Source organism: Trichoplusia ni, chromosome 9 (assembly GCF_003590095.1).
Source record: "Trichoplusia ni isolate ovarian cell line Hi5 chromosome 9, tn1, whole genome shotgun sequence".
NCBI lineage: Eukaryota > Metazoa > Arthropoda > Insecta > Lepidoptera > Noctuidae > Trichoplusia > Trichoplusia ni.
Window position 1 is genome coordinate 10,899,097 of NC_039486.1, and position 23,256 is coordinate 10,922,352.

The 23,256-nt window shown below is 34.9% G+C and overlaps 1 protein-coding gene across 2 annotated transcripts in view; it reads left to right on the top strand.

Moving 5' to 3' along the window:
- Positions 1–23,256, top strand: part of LOC113497488 — a 141,507-nt gene that overhangs the window by 111,840 nt on the left and 6,411 nt on the right. For both annotated transcript variants that reach the window (XM_026877055.1, XM_026877054.1), the window contains exons 4-5: positions 11,172–11,380; positions 12,132–12,304. In XM_026877055.1, the coding sequence (XP_026732856.1) occupies positions 11,172–11,380; positions 12,132–12,304 (382 nt within the window). The remainder of the gene's footprint in view (positions 1–11,171; positions 11,381–12,131; positions 12,305–23,256) is intronic.

Sequence of the window (23,256 nt, forward strand, 5' to 3'; positions counted from 1 at the left end):
TTATATTTTTTGTCCCGTATATAATCGCATGTCATAATTGACGTGATAATAACTGTAAACTGTCAGTTAGTCGTGAGTCACGTGACTGACCATTGTTGTGGAAAATCTTGACGGAGATTAAGGTGTCATTACGTAAGGTAAATAAGTAGTTTGTAAGCAATTAAGAGGTATTAAAATTGTCTGACTGTCTAATTTAATTAAGTGTTTTTGTGCATGGTCGTGCGATATTTTGATTGTATGTAAGCCGGCAAAAATGGCAACGTAGACATTTTTCAGTGCCGTTTTTATAAATGCCATTCCAAGGGCTCAATATATGTAATTATCATTTTTACAAGCAGATTGAAGATTAAATTTATAAAGAAATTCCATTCAACATTTTCATGAAATGTACAGTCTGATAAAGGAAACTTGATAGGATACGACTTTAGCTAGTCAGTAGGGATGGTGGCGCGGTTGACTGCACAAGGGGCACCGGACGTATTTAGGGCGTATAGAGGTAACTCTGAGAGGCCTTCCACTTACAAGAGGCCACTACCTCTTAAAGTGCTGCAGTTGTGGAAGGGAAACGCCGATAAGCCTTGTAGATGCTGTCTCGCTTCTGAAACTTAAAGATATTATATCTGTTTTAGTCAGTATTATGACCACAGAGCAGTGGTAAGTAACAAAGATTTGAAGACAATAATACCTTACTAATAATACTGGACCTTAACGATGGTAGTTTGCTAAGTGACGTTTAAAATATCTTGTATTTTTATTACACTTGGCAGTGACAAAAATATTACTTTCCAGAGCGAATATGAACTCTACGAATTCTAAGAGCTGAACAATTTCCTCCAAGATATTTTTGTCGAGAAACTCCCAAATGTACTTTTAGATATTAAGTCGCTGCACCTAATAAGTCACGTATCATATTTATCTTTACAAAAAAGTTACATAAAGATAAAAGATTCAGCTGACGTATTTTCCTGGTAACCTGATGCGTCGGCAAATCATCATATCTTTTGAACGTTGCGTCGTAAATGCTTCCTTTGTATTGACTGTACATGTCTGTTACGAGTGCGTTTAGAAATCTTAGTATCATTGCTTCGGGGGTAAGCAGAGGAGGTAAGAGTTAGGTGTGGTGAAATTTTGGATTTTTTCTAAAGATATGGAAAACTTGTTTTCATGTTCAGAATATTATGTAGTATTTATTCCTCGTGAGATACAATATACAAAGCAGAAATATTGTTTCCTTATAAGATACCGTTATGGAGAATTAGGGTCTACTGTATCATTAGAATCATTAACCCACCATAACAAAACAGGAAGCCAAAACAATACATTACTGTTACACATCAGCGGTATAAATAGTCCTGACTAGCTGTCTAATCTAATTTATACTCCCACGTTCGTATGAAACTAATATTCTCACAAAAATCTCCCTGGACCCGTCCCAACCTTCCTTGACCTTTGGGCCCAAACCCTTGTAATCCTTGCTACAGACCTTAATCATGGACCTCAGTTACAATCTCATTCATAAAAAACCTCCTTTCATTATCGTCTAGCAAAAAGGTTGTTTTTGACAATTCTTTTTTGTAAATTTTACTTTTTAATTTGACAGGCAGCCAGCTAGGTAAGCTTTAATAAGTTGGAGAAATGAGATTTTGAATGAGGAATAGCGTTACGGTTTATTTTGATTTAAGTAGTAACTTTATACTTCTGCCTACGTACTTGACTATTTTTGACAAATTAACTTAATGTTTGGCTACTTTGTAAAGCATGAGTCGGAAATGAAATCAGTCTATCTCAATAATATTGTGAAAACAGTTATACATTTCGCCTAATCACGAAATTACACTGTTCAAACAATTCTAAACAAATCGTTCACAGAATCAAATACGAACGTTTTACAAAATTAGATTTTCTGTGAAGTTGTTCCCGATCCGGACAATGTTGCTACTAATTAATCGCGTAGTGTGTGCGCTGTTACGTTACGCAATCGAATAATATCGGGGCTGTTTGTAAGGGTCTTTGTATACGAGGCGATACAAGATTCCGAAAACTGACGATTTTTTATTGCCAAGAAATAGTCACCACTAGAGGTTTTAGAGTTTTTTAAAGGGAAATGACATTTCGGGAACCATGCAACCAGAGGCTCAAGATCTTTAATAATTTAACGTTACTTAAGCCATGTTTAGGGACTACATAAAATAAATAAAATATTGTTTTTTTTTTATTAAAATGCGTCATTAATACACTATTAAGTCGAAGTCATATTGAAGCAATGAAAAATATGTCCAATAGTATGATGAGCTGTGGACAGCGATGACGATTTTCCTAAAAAAATACCTAGTTGTAAAATAGTATTTATTCATAGTCAATTGGTATCCCAAATAATTGTGTTTATTGTAAAATGTCGTGGTGTATAGGTATCTTTATGCGCTGTTCACGGACTGCACTCACGACTAACGCAGCCCTGACATATTGCGATTGTCGACGTGTGATAACATGTTTGGTAATTTTGTTGCGCGTCACTGGCGATGCAGTTGTGTAACAGAAATACCACTCTGTACAGTCTTTGAATATTGGGATAGATTTTCGCAACTTAATTCAGAAAAAAAAGATCGTTGTTGTAGGTACAGGTACAACGAATACTAAGTATTGTATAATTAAAAGTTGGAGAATCTAATTAATACTACTTTTCAATACCTAGGAAGCGGTGGCGAGACGACCAACGCTTACCGCGCAGGCTGGTCCCATGCGGCCCAGAATAGAGAGTCGTGGAAGGATTTGGGGGAGGCCTTTGCCCAGAAGTGGGACACAGTGGGCTAGAGAAAAAAAAATACAAGTTTGTGCCAATAAAGAGCATTCAAAAATATGTAGGCATTTTGTTATTATATGATTTCCTTGAAAATTTATAAGACCATAAAACCTGTAGTCCCTCATGATTTCACTTCTCAAAATTTCACCTACTGTTACTTTTGCCTTCTGCCCTCACCTGCCCATTGGCAGCAAACAGTTGATAATAATTAAACAGTATTGTACGGGCACACCGAGTCGTTAACTTTAAACGTTTAGTTCTACCAGCTTTATTTATTACGATAGTTACACGAGTGAGTTCTTTAAAAACTTATGACGTCAATAATGACTTACAACGCTTAGACTAAATAAATAGCCAAGCTCTCAAATAAAACACAAAACATAGTTTTTGGCCAGCCAGCAACTTTTAAAAGTCAAAAATCCACTGGGGAACACACACTCCTTAATGCGCCCCTTTTAACTTTTAAAACTGCAACATATACAATTAAGGTTGTGGTGGCATTCGCTCAGAAATGAGAATACAAAAATGAGTTCTGTAAAAAATTTATACATACAGCAGGCGAACCCACAAAACAATATAAAATTATTCTGCAACATAATTTGCAAGGCGCCAAACTCGGTGACAAACATTTTATCAAGTTATGTTCTTGCCTCTATTGTTTTGAAGATATTCCCGCCTTTTTGCTCGCTTACGAAGTTCTATTCCAAATTTGAATGTGTCGTTTCTTTAGTTTTGTATTTCTTATGAGATTTGAATAAATTGTGTTCTATTTTTTTCTAATAATGATTAGGTACTTTTAGGTTTCTATTTTTAATTTATTTTTTAGTTTATTTATACTTCACATTATTCTGTTACGGAACGTTTAGTGTCGCAAGTCCGACCCGCGCTTGACCGGATTATTGTATTGTGCTATTTGCTCCTGAATTTCGTTCTACATTAACTTCTACTAACTTATTTTCTATTGAAAATACGCGAACACAACAAAGCTACCTTTGAAATAAACATGCGTTGGCTTACTAATAATTATATCAATGTAGAATTTGATATGACCAGGAAAGGCTGGCAAAAAAGCAGTAAATCGGGTACTATGCTACTAAACTTGCGAGAGATCTTCATTTAGCAGCCAATAAACTGAACCTTTGATAGTCGATGTAAAGTTCTTTATTAAATTAACTATTACGACCCAACTTACTATTTAATATCACAAAAGAGGCAACGACAAGCTTCGGGGAACCCCCAGTTCGTAAGATCTGCTCCAATTAACTCGAAGAGAATTTTCTAAGTATACCTGACATGTATTAGTTTCTAGAAATTATTATATAAGGAATAATATTAGGTCTTGGAATATAATAAAGTAAATTTTAAGTATAGACAGGTTATTTATATTTTTAACTAAAAACTAATAAAATCTTATTATTATCTAGCGATTTTATAGTTACCCGAACTGGGAAACGTCCATATTTTTTTTATTTTTTGTCTTCGTCACCTTATGAAGTAAGATAAAAAAATATGGTCTGACTGTTTAGTAAAAAAATAATAAATCACTGTTCGTTAATATTCCAATTTCTATTTTCTTCAGTCCCCAACAAGAACATAGAAAAACCTTTTCTTATTAGTATTTCACTTAACTGCCTACTCAACCCCAGGGGAAGACATCACAAAACTTATTTAAAACCTCCTTCAAAGGTTTTCAATATCTCAACACAACGTTAAGGGTTGAAAGAACAAAGAGATTCAACCCCTAAACGGGTGCAGGGTTGAATTTATTCAATTTGATGCCCCAATATTTCTTTTGTATCAATTTCTGTATTTGTTTGTATCTGAAATCCTGGCGGCTAGGAATCACACTACTGGGGAAACGGAAAAAGGTTGTTTTTGTATACTGAGTTTGATGTTTAGCTTTTCTAAGGGTTGAAACTAAGCTTTGTGTATAAAAAAAAAGTTTTGATATATTTTGTAACAGATGAAATGTAATTTTCATTGAGTAAGCAAATGATTTCGTTTTGTAAATACGATATTTTTTCAACCCCTCCATATCTTTCCATGTCTATGTGCAATCTGATTAAAAAAAAACACTGTAAAGCCTCTTCAAGTTTTATTTTATTCTTTTTTCGTTTAAATAACGGTATCAAACATACTGACTACTCATATAAGTAAGATTAATAACAACATACAAACAATTCAATCTCTACTAACCAAACTATTGTACAAAACACAGCTTCCCGAAGATTCCGTATCTCTCAGAAGTTTGCTCGTCATCTCACAATGATTGATTATTTTGTATCAGGCACGTACCGCGTATATTTGTATTGTGCTCATATGAAAAAAGTTATACAGTGGATACAATATATACAATATGTGTGTATATGTATGCATTGTGTACTAACCTTAAAAAGAAAACGGTCAAGTGGCTAAATAAAAACCAATTTCAAAAAATGGCCACCTGTCATATTTATGACTAGCTGTTGCCCGCGACTTCATCCGCGTGTTTAGGAGATAAAGTTATGATTTATACCTGCCCTGGTTTTTCCTCATTTTCCGTTGCATATTTGCTCCTATTAGTCGCAGCGTGATGGTATATAGCCTAAAACCTTCCTCGATCAATGGTCTATTCAATACAAAAATAATTTTTCAATTTTAACCAGTAGTTTCTGAGATTAGCGCGTACAAACAAACAAACTCTTCAGCTTTATATATTAGTATAGATTTTATCCAATTGTGACTTCATCTATATTTTATTTGCTTTGAAAATGTTTGTGATACCGGCAGCAGGAACAAATATATATATGTAACTATAATCGTTTATGAGATATAGCATTTGACATATAGATAGCGAAGCCTTAGTCATAGGACTCCGTTTTTACCCTTTAGGTATGATACATTAAATATAATATATGTAGTAACTACTTTAACATCCTTACAATATAATCATTACACAAAAGCAATGTTGATACAATTATCCTGTAAAATTGTTGTGATAGTAACTTTGAAAATACTGTAGGTAAGATCATACAAAATAATACGACTTAAGTAACAATAAAATATAATTCTTTTATTCAGTAATTTTCATTTGCACTCCGAAGCAACGTCGCATTTTAACGTTCAAGAAATAAAATTCATTAAATTGCTGACCAAGTTTAAAAAGGGAACTGCTTTTCACCGTGTTAAGTTTACTGCACCGATTGTGGAATTTCTGTATCAATAAAAACATTACATTACATTCATAAATACATATTTGATACTAGCTGTTGCCCGCGACTTCGTCCCCGTGGGCAGAAGATATAAATTATGATTTATACATGCCCTGTTTTTTTTTTCACATTTTCCATTGTATCTTCGCTCCTATTAGTCGCAGCGTGATGGTTTATAGCCTAAAGCCTTCCTCGATGAATGGTGTATTCAACACAAAAATATTTTTTCAATTTAGACCAGTAGTTCCTGAGATTAGCGCGTTCAAACAAACAAACTCTTCAGCTTTATATATTAGTATAGATTTAATTTACATTAACTCCAGTACATATAAAACTAAATAACTTAACACCTACTGAAATCGAATTTATATCATATTAAAAGGGTATAAAAACTAAATTGTTGTATACATTTTATGAGAAAAATAATTTCTGTTGGATTAATCGCTGAGCTTCTGAATTTCTACCGCAGCAAAAATTTCAAACTGACAACCAAAATCACCATTTATGAACTTATTACACAAAACCTCCTCACACATTCGTACATTTGACAGACACTTGTTTTCAATATGGCGGCGTCCATTCCAATCATCCTAACATACATAGTTGATGACGTACCGCCACCAGTCATGTCCGTCTCATGACTAATTAATTGCAGCTTAATGAGACCTGCACATTATAACTTAATTAAATTGTTTATTGGAGCAGTTGTAACCGTAGTCATTACATTTGCTTGTATAATTAAACGGTTTTCATGATTGTCTCGAAGATGTTTTTATTTATGTGTGCTTGTATTTAGTTGAAACATTAGGTCGATATTAATGATGAGCAGTGTTATTTTTAATTGTTATATGTATTTAAATTTAATTCGCTTAGATTATGATGTTAGTGAATTTAAATTCAGTTCATTTAAACTTTTTATGTACAACATTACTTACTTTAATATTTTCATTTTTTTAAACCATATTAAACTTAATAATATGAATACACTATAAACAATGTACATAATTAACAGACCGTCAAAAAAGATCCCAGCCAAAGTCGGGAAACGTGCCCAAAAAGCTGGCTGCATTGCCACGTTGAAATTCAGTATCATCCTTTGTTTTAAAATAAGATCAACGATAAAAAAAAACATACTAAGTACCATAAATAAAAGATAGTATAAAAAATCCTTCTTAGTCCGGGCAAGCTGTCAAAAACTGCTCTCTGGATAATTTTATAAAAAAAAACCAGCAACTTAATAAGACAATGATAATTCACGTATTCTGCCCACAGAGCTGAACCTCTAGGATAATTGTTACCCCTATAATGAGAACATATAAGGACATCGTAAGACCATACATACATATATGTTGTACACGTTATTACATATTCTGGTACATAACGGTCCCTTGGGTAAATAGAATTCGGCGTCTTGTTGAAGCGCTTTTCCTCGATAACAGAATTTCGAAATATACGGGAGCGTTTTGTGTATGGACACGGCGCGTTTTTAAAGACAGTAGTTTTTTTTTACAAATCTTACTTAATGCTCGCATTTTTTAAAGATGCGTGATTCTAGACAGCCAGTAGTTTCTGTCTGAACTTAAGTGTATGGCAGGCAGGTGCTGGCTTACACGAGTTAAGTCTTTCAATGATGGGTAGGTGTGGCAGTTTTGTCTCATTAAAAAAATCTACAAATTGCAATTCTGCACTCCTATCGTAGCCCATTGCTGGACACAGGCCGATCTTCTTGCACCACAAAACCGATTCAGCCGCATCTCGCCCTAGATTACAGATACTAAAAGAAACTTGCTTTATCACAGTCGAGAATGCATTGAATGCTTAGAATATTACTATCGTTCGATGTTTTTTGTTAATAAAAAGGTATTAAGATAAAATAATTGCTTAACGATAAATACCCATATGTAGGAACAAAAAATATTTTGTAACTTAATCATTTTTAATCATATCTATTTGAATGTGCTAATAATTTCATAATCAGATAATATTCTTAATTTATTGTTTAAAAACAAATACAATAAATGTGTCATATTATATTACACGCCTATAACTGATATCAGAAATGCAAAAACCAGGAAAAACAAGAATGTTTATTGATTTAGTTTAGGCTTGACTAACTTTCATCCTCACTTAAATAAGTTATAAACTGTTTTGAACACATCATATGCTATTATAAGATGTCTGATTGAAGCTATTACCAGCGTTTCCGCTTGCAATTTGCCCCCGTATGTCCGCACGCTTCTACCAAGGGATTCAGGGTGCAATGTCAGCAAAAGATTTAGGTAAATTGACACGAGTCGGGAACTTATTGTATATTATGGAACGAAACGTGTTTTGTACGCAAAATGCCGCCGAAATCAGCTATTATGTGACGTAATCAGGTATTTAGTGTCCCACGCGATGTTTAAAAGATGTTTTTTATGCGTCGAGATGTAGGTTAAAGATGTTGAAGTAGAATGTGGTCGGTATAATGTAATGTAAGTGACGTAGAATGAAGAATAACGTGAAATATTTAACGGAGAAATGTGGATTTTATTCAGGAATGTAATGAGTCGTAAAAAGAAAGCTATTTATATATATTTAGAAAAAAAAAACGTATTGGTTGTCTACTATGCCATTGCAAAAAACATTGAATGAATTAATTTTTGGGAAAACTTTTAAAAATGTGCAACAAATGATTTTATGAAAAAAAAATATCTTGGGATAAAACACTATAAAACGAATAAGTACAACACATACTAGAACCAAAAACACTCGCATTCAAAGTATCTGACTTACACATTAATAAATAACTTAAACTACACAATACCACCAGCCTTCGACCTAAATGTGTTGCTAACTATCTAAGATTAGTTGGTCACGAGTTAGAAAAAGTGAAATCTCTTGTCAACCATACACGATGGAGTTGATACACGGAGGTCGGTGCGCCAGCACGACTGCCCTCCGGACCTTTACCGAGGTATTGGAAAGGTCTGCCTCATAACTCTCGTGTTAAATGCATTTTAAGGGCTAAGGGAAGAGAAAATTACGTCTACTGTGGTAGGTACACAAAATAATAGGTACCTAGGATTTGATGGGTTTTTTTTTTATCCGGGAGCAGCTTTCTAGTAGGTAACTGATTTGGAAATAGAAATATCGTTTCAGTCATTCAGAGGGGTATGAATAAAACTATCCGCTGTCAACGACAATACAATAAAACTTTCGTTGTATACATAACAAATGAAAACCACAGTGTAGTCGTGTCCAGCCGAAACTAAAACGATCGAACCCAAACAGTTTTTCTTTCAAACATTTTCCAAATTTACAACTAGTACGGTATCCCAATTATTTATGGGTACACGTTTGTATCGAGCCCCCATCGGCGTTTTGTATCGCCTCGGATCAACCAGCCGTGTTGCCAGTGTTGCCACTGTGAAACATGGCCCGACATGGAGTAAACTAGGGTTCGAATAACTGCCCAGGCCACTGATCGATAGTTGTGTTGCCTCCTTCCTGTAAACAAACTTGAAAATTGAGCTTTGCTTGGCTACAAGTTACAATTAATAAAGAATTGTTAAAGAGTTTGTGAGATAAGATAGTTTTCTAATTATGAAAATTGAAGATGACATGTTAGTAACTCAAAGAGCAGTTTTGAATTTAAAACCATCAAGAATAGTCCTGAAACGTAAGGCAAACTTCCTCGTCTAACCCCATTATGCAGAGCAGCCAACAAATGTAACAATACAAGCCAACGCGAGACAGTTTCAAATACGAAATTCAGATCCATTATAACATTCATTGTGTGTCATGTAAATTCAACTATCAGAACTTCACACAAAGCACGGGAACAATCATAAAAGCACTACACACAAATTACATTCCAAATTCAAACACACACTGATTAGAACCGAACAGAGCCGAGTCACGTCGCGCCAATTAGAAAACGGTCCCGAATTAATTTGAAAATGGAACACTCGATTTTGATGTAGTGGAATCTGTCGGTGTGGGCTTTGTTTCCCGTCCCATTCAAATTACAACTCTACTAAAACATGTTAAGGACTAATTTTGAATATGGCAATATTTGTCCAAACTCATGAGATAATAGGTAAAAGACTGAATGTCATTCAAAAGACTTTCGTGTTAATTAAATTCATACCTTAAGTTTATAACGCAAGGTTGAATTTACATCAGCACTGACATTACATAATTAGTAAATGTGTTCTACTTGGTGCCAATTTGTAAGCTATCTTGCTCCAATAGGCAATTTATAAAATACCTTTCCGTGTCATTCCATCTTATTTATTATAACTTTTATGAGTAGCCCTCTTGAGGCCAAAGAATTTTTCCTTAGGTAAAAAAGGTACGAAGGGAAATGGTTATAGCAATTTTCCTTTGCCCTGACCTCAACGTCCGCGGGCAGTGTAGGTACATATAAATCTCTAAGGAAAGTTATCAGCAATAAATCTGACCTGGCTCCATGTTCCTCGACTTTCCATGTAGTACAAAATTAATGGCCCTTTTATCTATTAATTTCTCTACTTTTGTCTAGTCTTCACTTAAAGTCTTTTCATTTATCATTTCTACTACATTGCGTTCATTACTGTCTCAAACGATAGCAAAGTCTTACACAGACGTAATAGATACTAAAAAGACCAACTTTTGTATGTTTTGGCAAAAAAATGTCGTAAAATGTACAAAAGAATCTACGTTGTAAGTTACTCCAAACATGACGTCATTAGGTCGCCTCATTAAAGGGTATCGAGTGGAACAAAGCAGGTACAGTCGCGTTCATTAGGCGGTAGCGACATTTCTCCGAGCAAAGGAATTTTTGTAGGTACAGCCAGTACCGGTAGCTACAGTCATTTTCTTGATTACTGTACTCGAGCGTCCAATTTCTGTCAAGAATTTCCACGTTGAAAGTGTGGAAAATTCGTCCTTTTTTCTGCCTTTCGTTGTTATATTTTGTTTTGTTCAGTGTTGTTAGAGCGAAAAATATTGCTGGGATTTGTTGAGTATTTAATTTGATATTGTCGTGTAACTTGGTGTTGCTATTGTTTTAAGCGACGTTAGATTTAATTTTATGTAACATTTTCTCTCCGAAATCGTTCTTTGTGAACAAGTACTTCTATTACTAGTGTTCATTAAAACATCGATATTTTTTTTAAATTTCTGTCACAAATACTTACATCCCCTTTCTTCCGCAGACTGCGTGCACCTGCAGCTGTACAAAGACCTCAAGGAGCGCCAGAAGAACGGGCAGACGAAGGCTTCGCTGTCCCTGCAGCAGTACCTGGGGATAGAGTCGGGATTCACCCTGGACAAGGAGTCCAACACCCTGGCCATACTCTGCGAGGACGTCGTGCCCGTGCTTGCCTTTGATACCAGGGAGATCCTCATCAATTGGAGGGTTAAGGTAAGTTATGGAGAATGTATGCTGGTGTTAAGAATGAGATGGTTAAATATATAATCAGCATTGAAGTTAAGGTACCCTGATGGAACATAGGTACATGCTTTAAAATGTACATGACATAGTCTTCTGAAATCAGTTTTCTTTTACTAAATATACTAATTAAATGTCTGAGTAAGTAAAGCCCAGAATACTAAAAGAGCAATATAGAAACTGAATTGAAAGCATCCTGCAACAATAAACTTAATCCAATAAATAGAAACGTAAAGAAGTCATTGTCAATAAAAATCTTGTAGAATGTTCTAGAAAGCGTATTCCTTAAGACAATAGAACTGTATTCGTGAAGGAAAATACAATGTTACAATTTTCTGTACGGTCTCAGACAAATGAAAAGATTCTCAGTAAAATATAGGTATCAAGTGATTGAAATAAACGCATAACAGTCCTGGATATTCGCTTCACTTATTAAGATGTAGAAAATCATAAAATGCTTTCTATAAATGTAATTAAGCAAACCTAGAAAATGACACATGCAATAATATGTTTCAGGAGAATATTATTGTAGAGAATCTGATAAAACTGAAAGCTGTTCCGCTATAAGTAGAGACTAAAAAATTATCTTTATTAGCCTTATGACTCCATTTCCACACCTAACCTCAGGCTAATTGACCAGGCATAGGTATAGATCAGAATATAATATGTATGTGTATATGTATCAGCTTACATCAGCTGCTTATTCTTGACCTATTCACCCCAGGTACAACACAACCTCGGCGGCAGTAAGGAGTTCGCAGCTGTGATAATATCGGCGCCATCAGCCGCCAACATCCGCGCCGGCCCCGTGCGCCTGCACGCGTGCGGCCCGCGGCTCGCGCTGTGCGCGTCCCGCCCGCCTGAGGTGCTCGCGCTCTGGGACGTCAAACTACTCAGGTAACATTAACAACTGATTAGGCCGACATTAATCATTGTAGTTGGAAAATGTACGGACTGCAGTTATAGTAGAGCGGTATAGGTCGCTACGACAAACCCACTCTGCGCAACTTGTCGCGAGTACGATCCGCGCCTACGACAAGCATTTGTTTGATCCTCATGAGTCTGGGTGTCTTCGTGTGTGTGACTTGAATGTTTATGAAACCCCTGCGTAACAAAAATTAAATTTATCAATATGGGAGTAGTGTCTTTAGTAAAAATGAATTAGCCTTTGACAGCGCTGTTGACAGCAAATAGAATTTAAATTTGACTACAGTTCAGTACCGCACATAAAACACCACGAACATATCCCATCTTATATTTATAGACCCTAGAATTTCGTTAAGCAGGAATTAATTTCCCATAAAAAAATACGAATAAGACCTAAATATTCCTACAGGTTTAAAAAGTTAGCGAGGTTATCGCCACGTAAATCAAAAGCCGTCATAAAAATTCTCAACGAAAAAACTTTGCGAAAAAAATATCCCCTGAAAATGATTCGTATTTCGGAATGGCGTTTAGCAGGTACACGTTCTAAGTTCAGGAGCCGCTAATCTCTGGGTCTGTCCCCTTGAAATATGCCCAAATCATTTATCAGGTTACCTCACTTCAGTTTTGCCGGTTAGACGCGGCGGAGTTTGACCCAGTTGCGTCTGCGGTTTGAAGGTGTCTTTGATTTGCTTGTTAATCGAAAAGCAGGGAAAGTGAGGTGAGAAAATGAGAGTTTGATTTGATTACTATGAAACCTTGTTTTCTAAAATAACGCATACAACTATGTCCATTTCTTGCTTGAAGTCAACAAAACGAAAATTGCGGCATACTATATTTGAACCATTTGAATCAAGATGGCAAGTTCTGGAAATTATGCCGCTCACGCTTTTTTCAATAAATTCCCCATCTACTATAACAAATAACTATCACCGTAACATCACTACAACTGCATATGTCCAAATAACTAGAACAAAACAAAGTAATAGGTTATCGATCCCCAAAGTAATAGGTTCGGCAGTTGTAACTGTTATGGACATATTCCTGTGTCATTCTCCACTGTATCCACCCTCGACCCTCGCAGCGGCTCGCAGTTCCCCTCCACATTAAAAATACATCATTAAACGATGCCGACATGATTTGATCAATGTATTCATATTTAAAAGGATGAAGTACATGTGAATTTGGTGTAACCTTTATTGGGAATAGGGCATTTTTTTTAAAGTAGTTTTTGGATTCTGTTATTCCTCGTAAACAAGCTCTAGCAACATAGTACGGTCCTAAATTTGAATAATATGTGTAATGGGGTGTTCGGGTCTCGGAAATCGTATAAAAATCTACCGGGACTCCTGAAACCTGAAAAGTTTTTACATAATCAGCCAAGCCGAAGTTGTAACAAATCCCTACCGTTGCCTCCGCAGCCCTTCCGGATAACCGGAATAACTCTAAAACAAGGACCGGCTAAAAAAGTAACTTAACATTATGATCAGCCATTAAAAGTCATTAAAACTCGTATTTAACTGAACAATGCCGACAATTATAACCAAGGCGCTGTTCCCTTTTATTTCCACAAATATTTTCTTGCCCTTTAGATTTTTAACGACTCAAAAAACTTTTTGCCGAGATTCAGAATTTACGGATGGTGCCTTTGAATTATAAAAGATATTTGAATTGCTTTGTTATTTCTGGATTTTTTATTATTATTTTCATTTCTTTAATAAAATGAATATTTTAAAATATCTTATTTTTTGATGTTACGCTCATGAAGAAAATACAGTCTGCAGCTAAGTAACGAAGATGTCTTATGATAGGTACTTACTTACCTTTTTATAACTGTCATAACATTCTGGAGTTTTTTGACCTTCCCAACATCTAGAGTCTAAGTAATAATGGCAGTAAAAACTATACGAGCACTAATGTAACTGGTAAACATGACGGTGGCATAATATATCACCTCGCAAGTCAGACGCTAAGACGCTAACATTTTCCCATTGTAACAAATCATGGCGCCTATAATAACGTGACGTCATCGCTAATAACCAGGGAATTAATAACCTGCGCTAGTGTGCGTGTTACACAATATTGTTGTCAAGGGGCGAAAAATAAATTGCTTTTCGCTGCGATCATGTGATATAAGGAGTATGGACCCTGCACTTATCAGTATTGCCTTTGCTTTAGATCGTTCCATTTCGTTTTTGAACGAACTTTTCTGGAATACGGATTTAAAAATAAGAATTTACTCGGAATATGGAGTCGGGGTTCCGAAATCAATATGCTTCCTTTTTTTTAATTTACTGCGAAACTGTTCGTCTTTTGTTTTTAATTTGTTTGCAACTGACATACGAATTAAAAACTATCTCAGTACGCTGATTATTATTCAAGAATTTGCTTGCACTTAGTACTTGGTATAAACACATTAACTTTTTATCCCGCAAATAAATCCACATAATGAAATACCAGTTAACCTTAATAGTGTTACATTACAGCCCTCAGGAAATTCCAACAAAAGCTCGTGCATTTACGGCCTAAAGTTTAAACGTCGGCCTGGACTTTCATTTCATCTTAAATTAAACAATGCCCCGTGGCGATACTCGTTTGGCCAGTCGTTTGGCCAATATTGGGCTGTACGTTGGCCGGTAGCTAATTTCATTATTAAGTCATGTACACACGTGCCTACAACAATTCCTCATGGATTACATAGCGGGGTTGTGAGACTATAAATGCTAGCGGTTTGAAGTTCTGCAGTAGAGGAGGATTGGGAATTTGGTCCTTATGGTGTGATACTAAGTTAAAGCTGCCCTAGAAAGTGTAAGTTTATCAAATGAGTGAAAGAGTATTTTCAGTTAGTTTATTTATTTTTTGCATACTTTTCAACTTCTCTTGTCCCATAATTACGTATCTACCTACTAAACCGTACACAAGCTATATTACACAAGTTCGCCTGAAGTTTATGCCGGTGCCACACTACAGCCCGAAGCTATATTCCTTAACTGAACAAACACGGCCCTAATGAGCTTGCCAATGGGAAATAATACAAGCTACAATTCGTTGCGATGGTTACACTTTGATGTGGCAGCGCCTTTATTTGTTCGCCGTAATTATTAAGCTTGGTTGTAATTAAATATTTCATGTGTTGTTTAGTATGTTATATTATATTTTGAGGTAGGACTTTTTGTAAAATCGATGTTGCTTTGTCTAATGTTGAAATTGATTTGCTGTTCAACGTCTTTGCTGTGTATTATATGGGCTACGGTTATGCTGAGTCATATGAAATGGATGACGGAATAGAATGCTTATATTTATATTATTTAATTTGTACTATAGTACGATCTAAAATACCGAAAACTAAGTCAAGATACAAAAGCTTTAATTAACCAAAACATTTTTAGCCACTAGAAAAATAAATTAAAAATAGTGTGATAATGTTTTTTAAGAACAAAATCTTACGACCAACTTCAAATAAGAACCTCCTTCTTTTCGAAGTCGGTTGAAAATGGATATCATTGACCGTATATACAACGTTTACGACGACAAACTCCTCATTGTAAAACCGAGTAGCTTCCAATTTCCTCGTCGTTCAATAAGTTTCATCGCATTTTCCATTCTCCACTACTCGTAACTGGATCTGAAGCGATCCGCTTATGTTTGGGCAAAAAGCGGTGCACTTGATATTGAGGCCTCAAATATTGATGCTCAAGTGTTTGAGCGCGTCGTGTAGTTTAGGTACGTATTGTAAACCGTAGGAAAAAGTCTGACAAAGTTTTTTTTTATTCGACTTTGGAGATTTTTGTTTTTGATTCTATGGGGCAGAAAATACATATTTTCTATTGGAAATGACATTCAAGGCTGACTTTTGGTGACAAATACACTGAATCTGGTGATTCCAGTCATTTAATGTAACATAGAACACTGATCTTCCCTTCAAGTAAAGTCAGAATGGATGCCATGCTGTTGCCTCTTAACTCCTACAATACCTCCTACATCCACCCACCAGGTGAAAGTACATTTTCTAATTAATTTGGTCCTCAAAGACATACCTTCTAATACAAATCTCTACCAAATCATTATCATAGTCAAAGCCAACTAAATGATAATTCAATATGGAGGTATCCACGTGTGAAGTAATGGCATCATCCCGGGTAACTTACCCCTAAATACGCGGTGATTATGGCAGTTCCACCCACTTCCTCATGGGTCATTGTGTAAGTTTTGCCGAATGACCGTCGTTGCTTTTTATTTATTTTATTGAGGATTAGTTAGTTAATAATGTTAGAAAACTTTTTGCCCCATTTTTGTCGGGGTCAAAATTGTGTAGTTAAGTAAGTTATCAGACTGCAAAAGCCGTCTTTTTTAGATTTCTGAAAAAGTTTCAATGAGGCTCGTAATAAAATACAAGAAAATCATTTACAACTATTTACCTAAATCAAGCCTTCTAACTAAACCATTTCGAAAAAAGACCAACTTACAATTAACAAACAAACACTTCTCCGAACTAAAGTATTTATTTTAAATCTTCCAAAGTAGTAAGAGCGGCAAAACATTCAATTACGTAATGGACGCGCGGCGGCACTTACAATAAAGATTTAACTAACAGTTTAACTGAGCCCTCGCGTCGCTAATAGTTGACTAAACAAAGATTAACGGATTACTTAACTCAGTTAAGTGATGCATAGGTTACTTATAGTCGGAGAGACAACGATGAATTAAGGAAATTATGTTTGAGGAAAGATAGCTGAGAATTGCTATTTTTAGTTTAGTAACCATCAAAGTAATGTTGAAACTTAAAGAAGCTGCTTTCTCTTAAATAACCTATGACATGTTGATAAAACATCAGATATCGTGTCATAAATTTTATTTAAGCATGAAAATAACTCATCATTATATCACTTGTATGTTTATTGATAGACGAATTAACATTATATTTACACTTAAAAACCAATAATCTTAAACACAAAACATAAAATTACAACTTACAACGTCATTTGAATAAACAAATCGAATTCGAAAACAATATTACGCCATCGCCATCTACCGTCAAACTTCGAAACACAACATCAAGGGACATTATCATCTCATTATAATCTAAATTGAAACATTCTAATACTTGAGAAAATTGTGACAACAATGACGCAATGCAATTTAAAATGGCTGCGGAATAACCCAAATTTTGTTAATAAGATGACTTTGTGCTTGCGGGCGCCGGCTCTCGGACTACACGAGTTACTTTAACTTATTGAACGGATCCCGTACATAAATAAGTGGCTTAGCACAAAGGGCGGGCTTACTTAAATACCTGGTGTTTTATGTTTAGTTATTTGTTCACGCTCTGCCACTTGGTAGACGGCAGAATTGATTGATAAACAACAGAATACCGGAATTCCTTCTGACTCGTATTATTGGGTTTAATGGTCTTCCTTACAAGTGCTGAGCCGCATACCTACAGTACGTTACGTAAAGCTAGCCATAATATTTAAAAGCAATATGTATGTATTTATCTCTCCACGTGCCAATATCAAAAAACTAACACAATACAAAAAGGTCACCATACTTTACTCCAAACAAAATACTTCACAAAACAAATCGCATCCCATTCTTGACGCGCCAAGACACGTTAGACTTACCCCATCAAATTGGGGTAAGGGCCCGAAGATTATCTCCCGCGTTATCTGAAACTAGCATTACGAGTATTACGACTATTGCCTGAGGAAACGGTATAAATAATGCGGTATTTACACCCCCTGTTGCTAATAAAGGGGGCAAGAACAGCTTTGGGGAAACAGAAGCTGATCATAACAATGTGATGTAAAAGTTATGTGGAAAGTAGATGGCATTTCTATTGTTAAGACAAGGAAACATAGGTACGTTGAATCTATACATATAATAAAATTGTAGAAAAGTGAAAACTGTACATTGAATATTTTTAAAAAAGAATAATTGCAGGGTGGTCTACGAACGATTCCGATGCCGAAAATATGATTTTTAGAATTTTTGTCTGTTTGTCTGTTTGTCTGTTTGTCTGTTTGTCTGTATGTATGTCCGGAAAGATCTCGGAAAGTACTGGATAGATTTGATTCAAATTTTCAGAGAATATCAACAAGAGTTCCGGTCAACATACTTTTTACTTATTATCTCGCTTTTCGTTACAGGGGGTAGGCAGGAGCCTTTTATATCTATAAACAAATATCAAATTATATCATAAACTACTGAATATATTTCGTTCAAATTTTGCATGAACCTTATCGCACACATGTTACAACAAATATACAAAAACCATCACGCTACTATGCAGAGGGCATGAGCAGTAAAGTTTTAAATTTTTGGACTAACCCGTAACATCGTGTAATACAATTATGAGGTGTATTTTCATCAATTTACACAAAAAAAAACATCACGCTATTTATCTTAAGACTTTTAGCAGAGCAATAGTAGGATTTTTCGAAAATAAATAATTTTCACAAAATTAGTCATTTTATTCTCTTTCAAGTCTGATATAGGCCTACCGCGACTATTTCACAAGTAAAATAAAAGAAACATAAACTATTAATACTTTTGTTATTTTTTTGTTGACGCAATTGATACTTCGTAATCGGTATATTCTTGAAAGAAAGGGTCCTAAATTATTATTATTTTTATTGATGTACTAAAATTACTCAAGTTCAAATGTGGAATGCCGCGGCTAATATGATTTTGTATTTATTTACGATAGGAGTATATACCTATGTTTTTAGCTCGGTAATGTTGACGATGGTACTTCAAGATCAAAACATTCGTAGTGACACTCAACCCAAAGTTGCATGTAATTCACATTGATCTCATCTATAATTATGCATAACAAAAAAATACTGAACCACACAGTTAATTATTACCTTGGTTCATCTGTAACAACTAGCAACAAAAATATAAACTTTCAAACAAGAAAAAAGCCTTTTAAACAGTGGAATAATGTTTTCTTAAATTTGCAACATTACATAGGCCAAAAGTATTTCGGATAAAAAAGCCCAGAAAACTTGCATAAAAACTGCATAATAGGTATGCAATGTGAAAGATCTATAAGACCAAAGCTATCAATGAATACACATTATGTATCTATTGATATAATAATGTCTACTGATTCCTGGGATTTTTCAATATTTTAACGATTTGATCGGTCTACATCCTACGTCTTCCCAAAAATTTCTTTAACAATTTATTATAATCTCTACTTATTTAAAATTTTCTTCTTTCGTAGCCTGGTAAAAACAGGGGAAGGAACGAGACTGAATGAGTTTCTAAGATCCTTAAGCCGACGAGGATTAGGAACATATTTTTGGAAATTTCCCCAATAAGGCTGATAATAGCGTGCAGCTATCAGCACTTACATCCGTCATACAATGTCTGGAAAATTCATTTTGGCTGTCGGTATCGACAGCGTAACCTCATAACCAACCTCATGTAGTCTTTATTTTTTCCATTTATACAGTAGGGATGCTACTTCAATGATCGTCAGGTAGGTTAATGAATAAAATACGTAATTTTTCTTTGTAAATTGGTACAGTAAATAGAACTCATGCACATGAAGTCACTTTTATGTTCATATTTTGCTTTGTCGTAACACTCGTAACATCACAAATTACACATATCCTATACTTTAGATTTTTGTGATTGTCAATTTTGAAAAAAGGGGTGTCTAATATTTTTTTATTATCACGCTATTTATTTTTGAGCATTTTAAAAGCAAATCATTATCAAAACACCAGGGGGCCAAGATAACACGTTTACCAACTTTTTTATTTTGGAAATATTCCAAATGTTTGTGAGGAATATCAGTTTTAATATTAAGAGGACAATCAAACATAACGTGTTTCAGGAAACCGTTTATTTGGGCGCAATTTTGCAAAATCTTATATATATCTTATGACACTATGTAAAATCCACAGTTACCGAGCCCAACTCTCACTTCGCCGGCACAGTCCACAAAAATAATTTGAAATTTTCTTTATATCGTCAGAAAACATCGTGTGTGAAAATAACAACTGTCTGGCTATCACTGTTCCTGAGAAACAGCCAGGTGACAGACAGACAAACGGACACCGGGGCCTCAGTAATATGGTTCTGTTTTACCTCTTTGGTTACAGTACAATAATAATTTTATGATACCTCATAATCACTGTCATAATCCGTCTAGCAATTTCAGATGTAGGCGGGCCCAAGAACAGACGTGCTCGAAAATCATAACCCACCCAATTAGTAAATGGAAAACCCTCGAAAGTAAAACATTTTTAGCAGTAGTGCTAAGACTGAATAATGCCTTCTGTTATGTTTTCCTACTTGCATCCCCCCCCCCATTTTTAAACGGCTCGATTTGTCAAACATGTCTTAACGAACACTCGTATATAATTCACGTTCAAATTAAAATAGTTCAATTCGTTCGGAAGCTATGATGTCACAGACAAACAGGCAGGCAGATATGTCAAAGGTATAAACCCCTCTTTTTGGGATTAAATAAGAAAAAGTCATTAAAACAGCTGTGAAATATTGGCAACAGGATAGTATCGTAAACGATGAAGTGTGTTTGATTGAAACATTTGATGGTCTTTGGGCCGCTCAAGATTAATTATAATTTAGAAAAAAAAAGCAAGTTTAAAATATGAAAAAAGTGTTTCATTTTCAATATTGCATTACATTTATGAAATGATCGTTATTATTAAACTTCATAGTTTATCAAATCTTGAAAATCACGCAGACAAAGTCGCGGGCAACAGCTAGTAAGAAAATAAAGGGTATCTCACAGACTTTACAATTTATTAATTTCTGCGGAAAAAGGTCAACGTATAAAAGGTTTTAAACTTAATACAGTTTTATTAATCCTCTTTGGTGCGTCAATGCGAATCAATATACGTGTATTTATGTAACGCGTAGTGTTTGCAATTTAAAGTTATGACGGCATTTGCCTGACTGAACATTATTCATTGAAATGAAAGTCTTTATGGATAGCTACGATTTTATCGTTTAAATTTATTTTCTCAGCGCCCTTTAAAACGATTACGAGCACCTATAAAATTTTAAACAAATTTATATGAAAATGGAAAGGTTTGCTTTCACAATTTCTGTTATTTTAATTAGAATCACAACATCCATTTTTTATATATCCCTAGCTTCTTTTTTAGAATTGTAAGATTTTAGTACTCATAAAATTCAAAAGGCTTCAGAAAAAAAAGTAAGCCAGAGCTACCACGTTTAAAATTTTATCTAAACGTCTCCATTAAATCGAAGTCATAATTTTAAATGCCATTTAAAAAACACACTCCGCCGGCTTCCTTATTCATACGATGAGCTCCCCAGTAAAAGACCTACGTGACTGAACTGCGAACCCCGTGTTACAGCGATAGCCGACCGAAATGAAAATACTTGAGCTTCGTTTATGTAAGCGTGCGGACGCAGACATTTTAATTTGGTCGTATATATTTTTGAATTCAAACGCTTTTTGAACTTGGATTCCATTCGAATATTTTCTGGCGCGAACCGATTTTGACATTTTTTTTTTTTAATGACGCTGACACGTGTCCCTATTAAGCCAGGAAGTTGCGTTAGTTTTATTCGGATGTAAAAGTTTTTAACGTGAAAATTCTTTAGCATGTTGTTATTTTCGACGAACGAGACACAGGACACATATTTAAGAATTTTATTATACTTTTTATTGTTGTTTTAGTGGGTAATGGGGACGTTGGTGTTTTACATTATACTTGGAAATACATTGGGCCCAGTCGAATTATGTAAACAACCGGCGTAAACGTATGTTTATAACTGGATCTTCTTGTTGTGGTCTTTTAGATAACATTGTCTTGTGTTAAAAAAATACCAAATGTAGGATACACAAAAAAAAACAACAGGCCATTTACAGATTGGTATAATCGAAAAACCTCAACCACTTATCTGAAACCGAGCCGAGCCGTACAAAATAAAATATTCAAGAGCATAGGTATTTCAAACAACAAACGAAATGTCATCGCAATAACGGAAAATAAAATGGCGGTACCATTCAATTTCCACAAACACAAAGAAAAGGACGAATCAAAATAACTCAAAGACGATCTGTCTGATGCAGTCCGCGGCTAGGAACAGCGGAAGACCGAGAAGGTTTTAATACTAAAATAATATTGTATTAACATTTGTATTCCAAGCCGTTTTACTTTGTAGGTTCCGCTTAAAACTTGACTGTAACGGTAAACTCAGGTAGAATGTTATTGGAATTTGTATCAGAAAATTCTTCGTATACTTGTAATGGTGGAATCTAATTGGGGTAAGTTTTAAAATCGTAATTCCATTGTCTATTGAGGATTGAATGATATCAGTTAGTATAATATAACTTTTCATAACTTAAACTACACAATTGTACCCACCTATATATTGCTATCCGAACGCGATCGATAATTAAGTTTACGTGATAATTTTACAGCTTAATCGCTAAGTTGTTCGTTTTGCAACTTATTTAATTTCTACTGTATGTGTGAATATCTCTAGACTATTCTTAAACGGCTAGACCAATATGACTGTATTTAAAAGGGGATGGTGAATTTCGCAAACAAAATCTTTGTGTCAAAATGACTTGAAATATCTTGCAGGACAACGTTTGACGTGTTTAAGTTTAAGATAGATTTCATTGTTACATTTATATACCACGCATTAAAATCAAAAGACATGCATTTTAGAAAGCATCCTTTCTCTTGGACAACATAAAATAAATTCTGGATTTCAAGTACCTATTTATTCAAACAAACAAGTCTATCAAACTCAGTCTAGGCAGACCTAGAAACGGCTGAGTGAGAGGTATATATTACTGAAAGATTTGCAATACAGGAGACAGTGGCTATTACCATAATCGAAATAGGGACATAAAGACCAACTTTCTCTTAAATGATTTAAACAGTATTATGAAGATAGTAGAC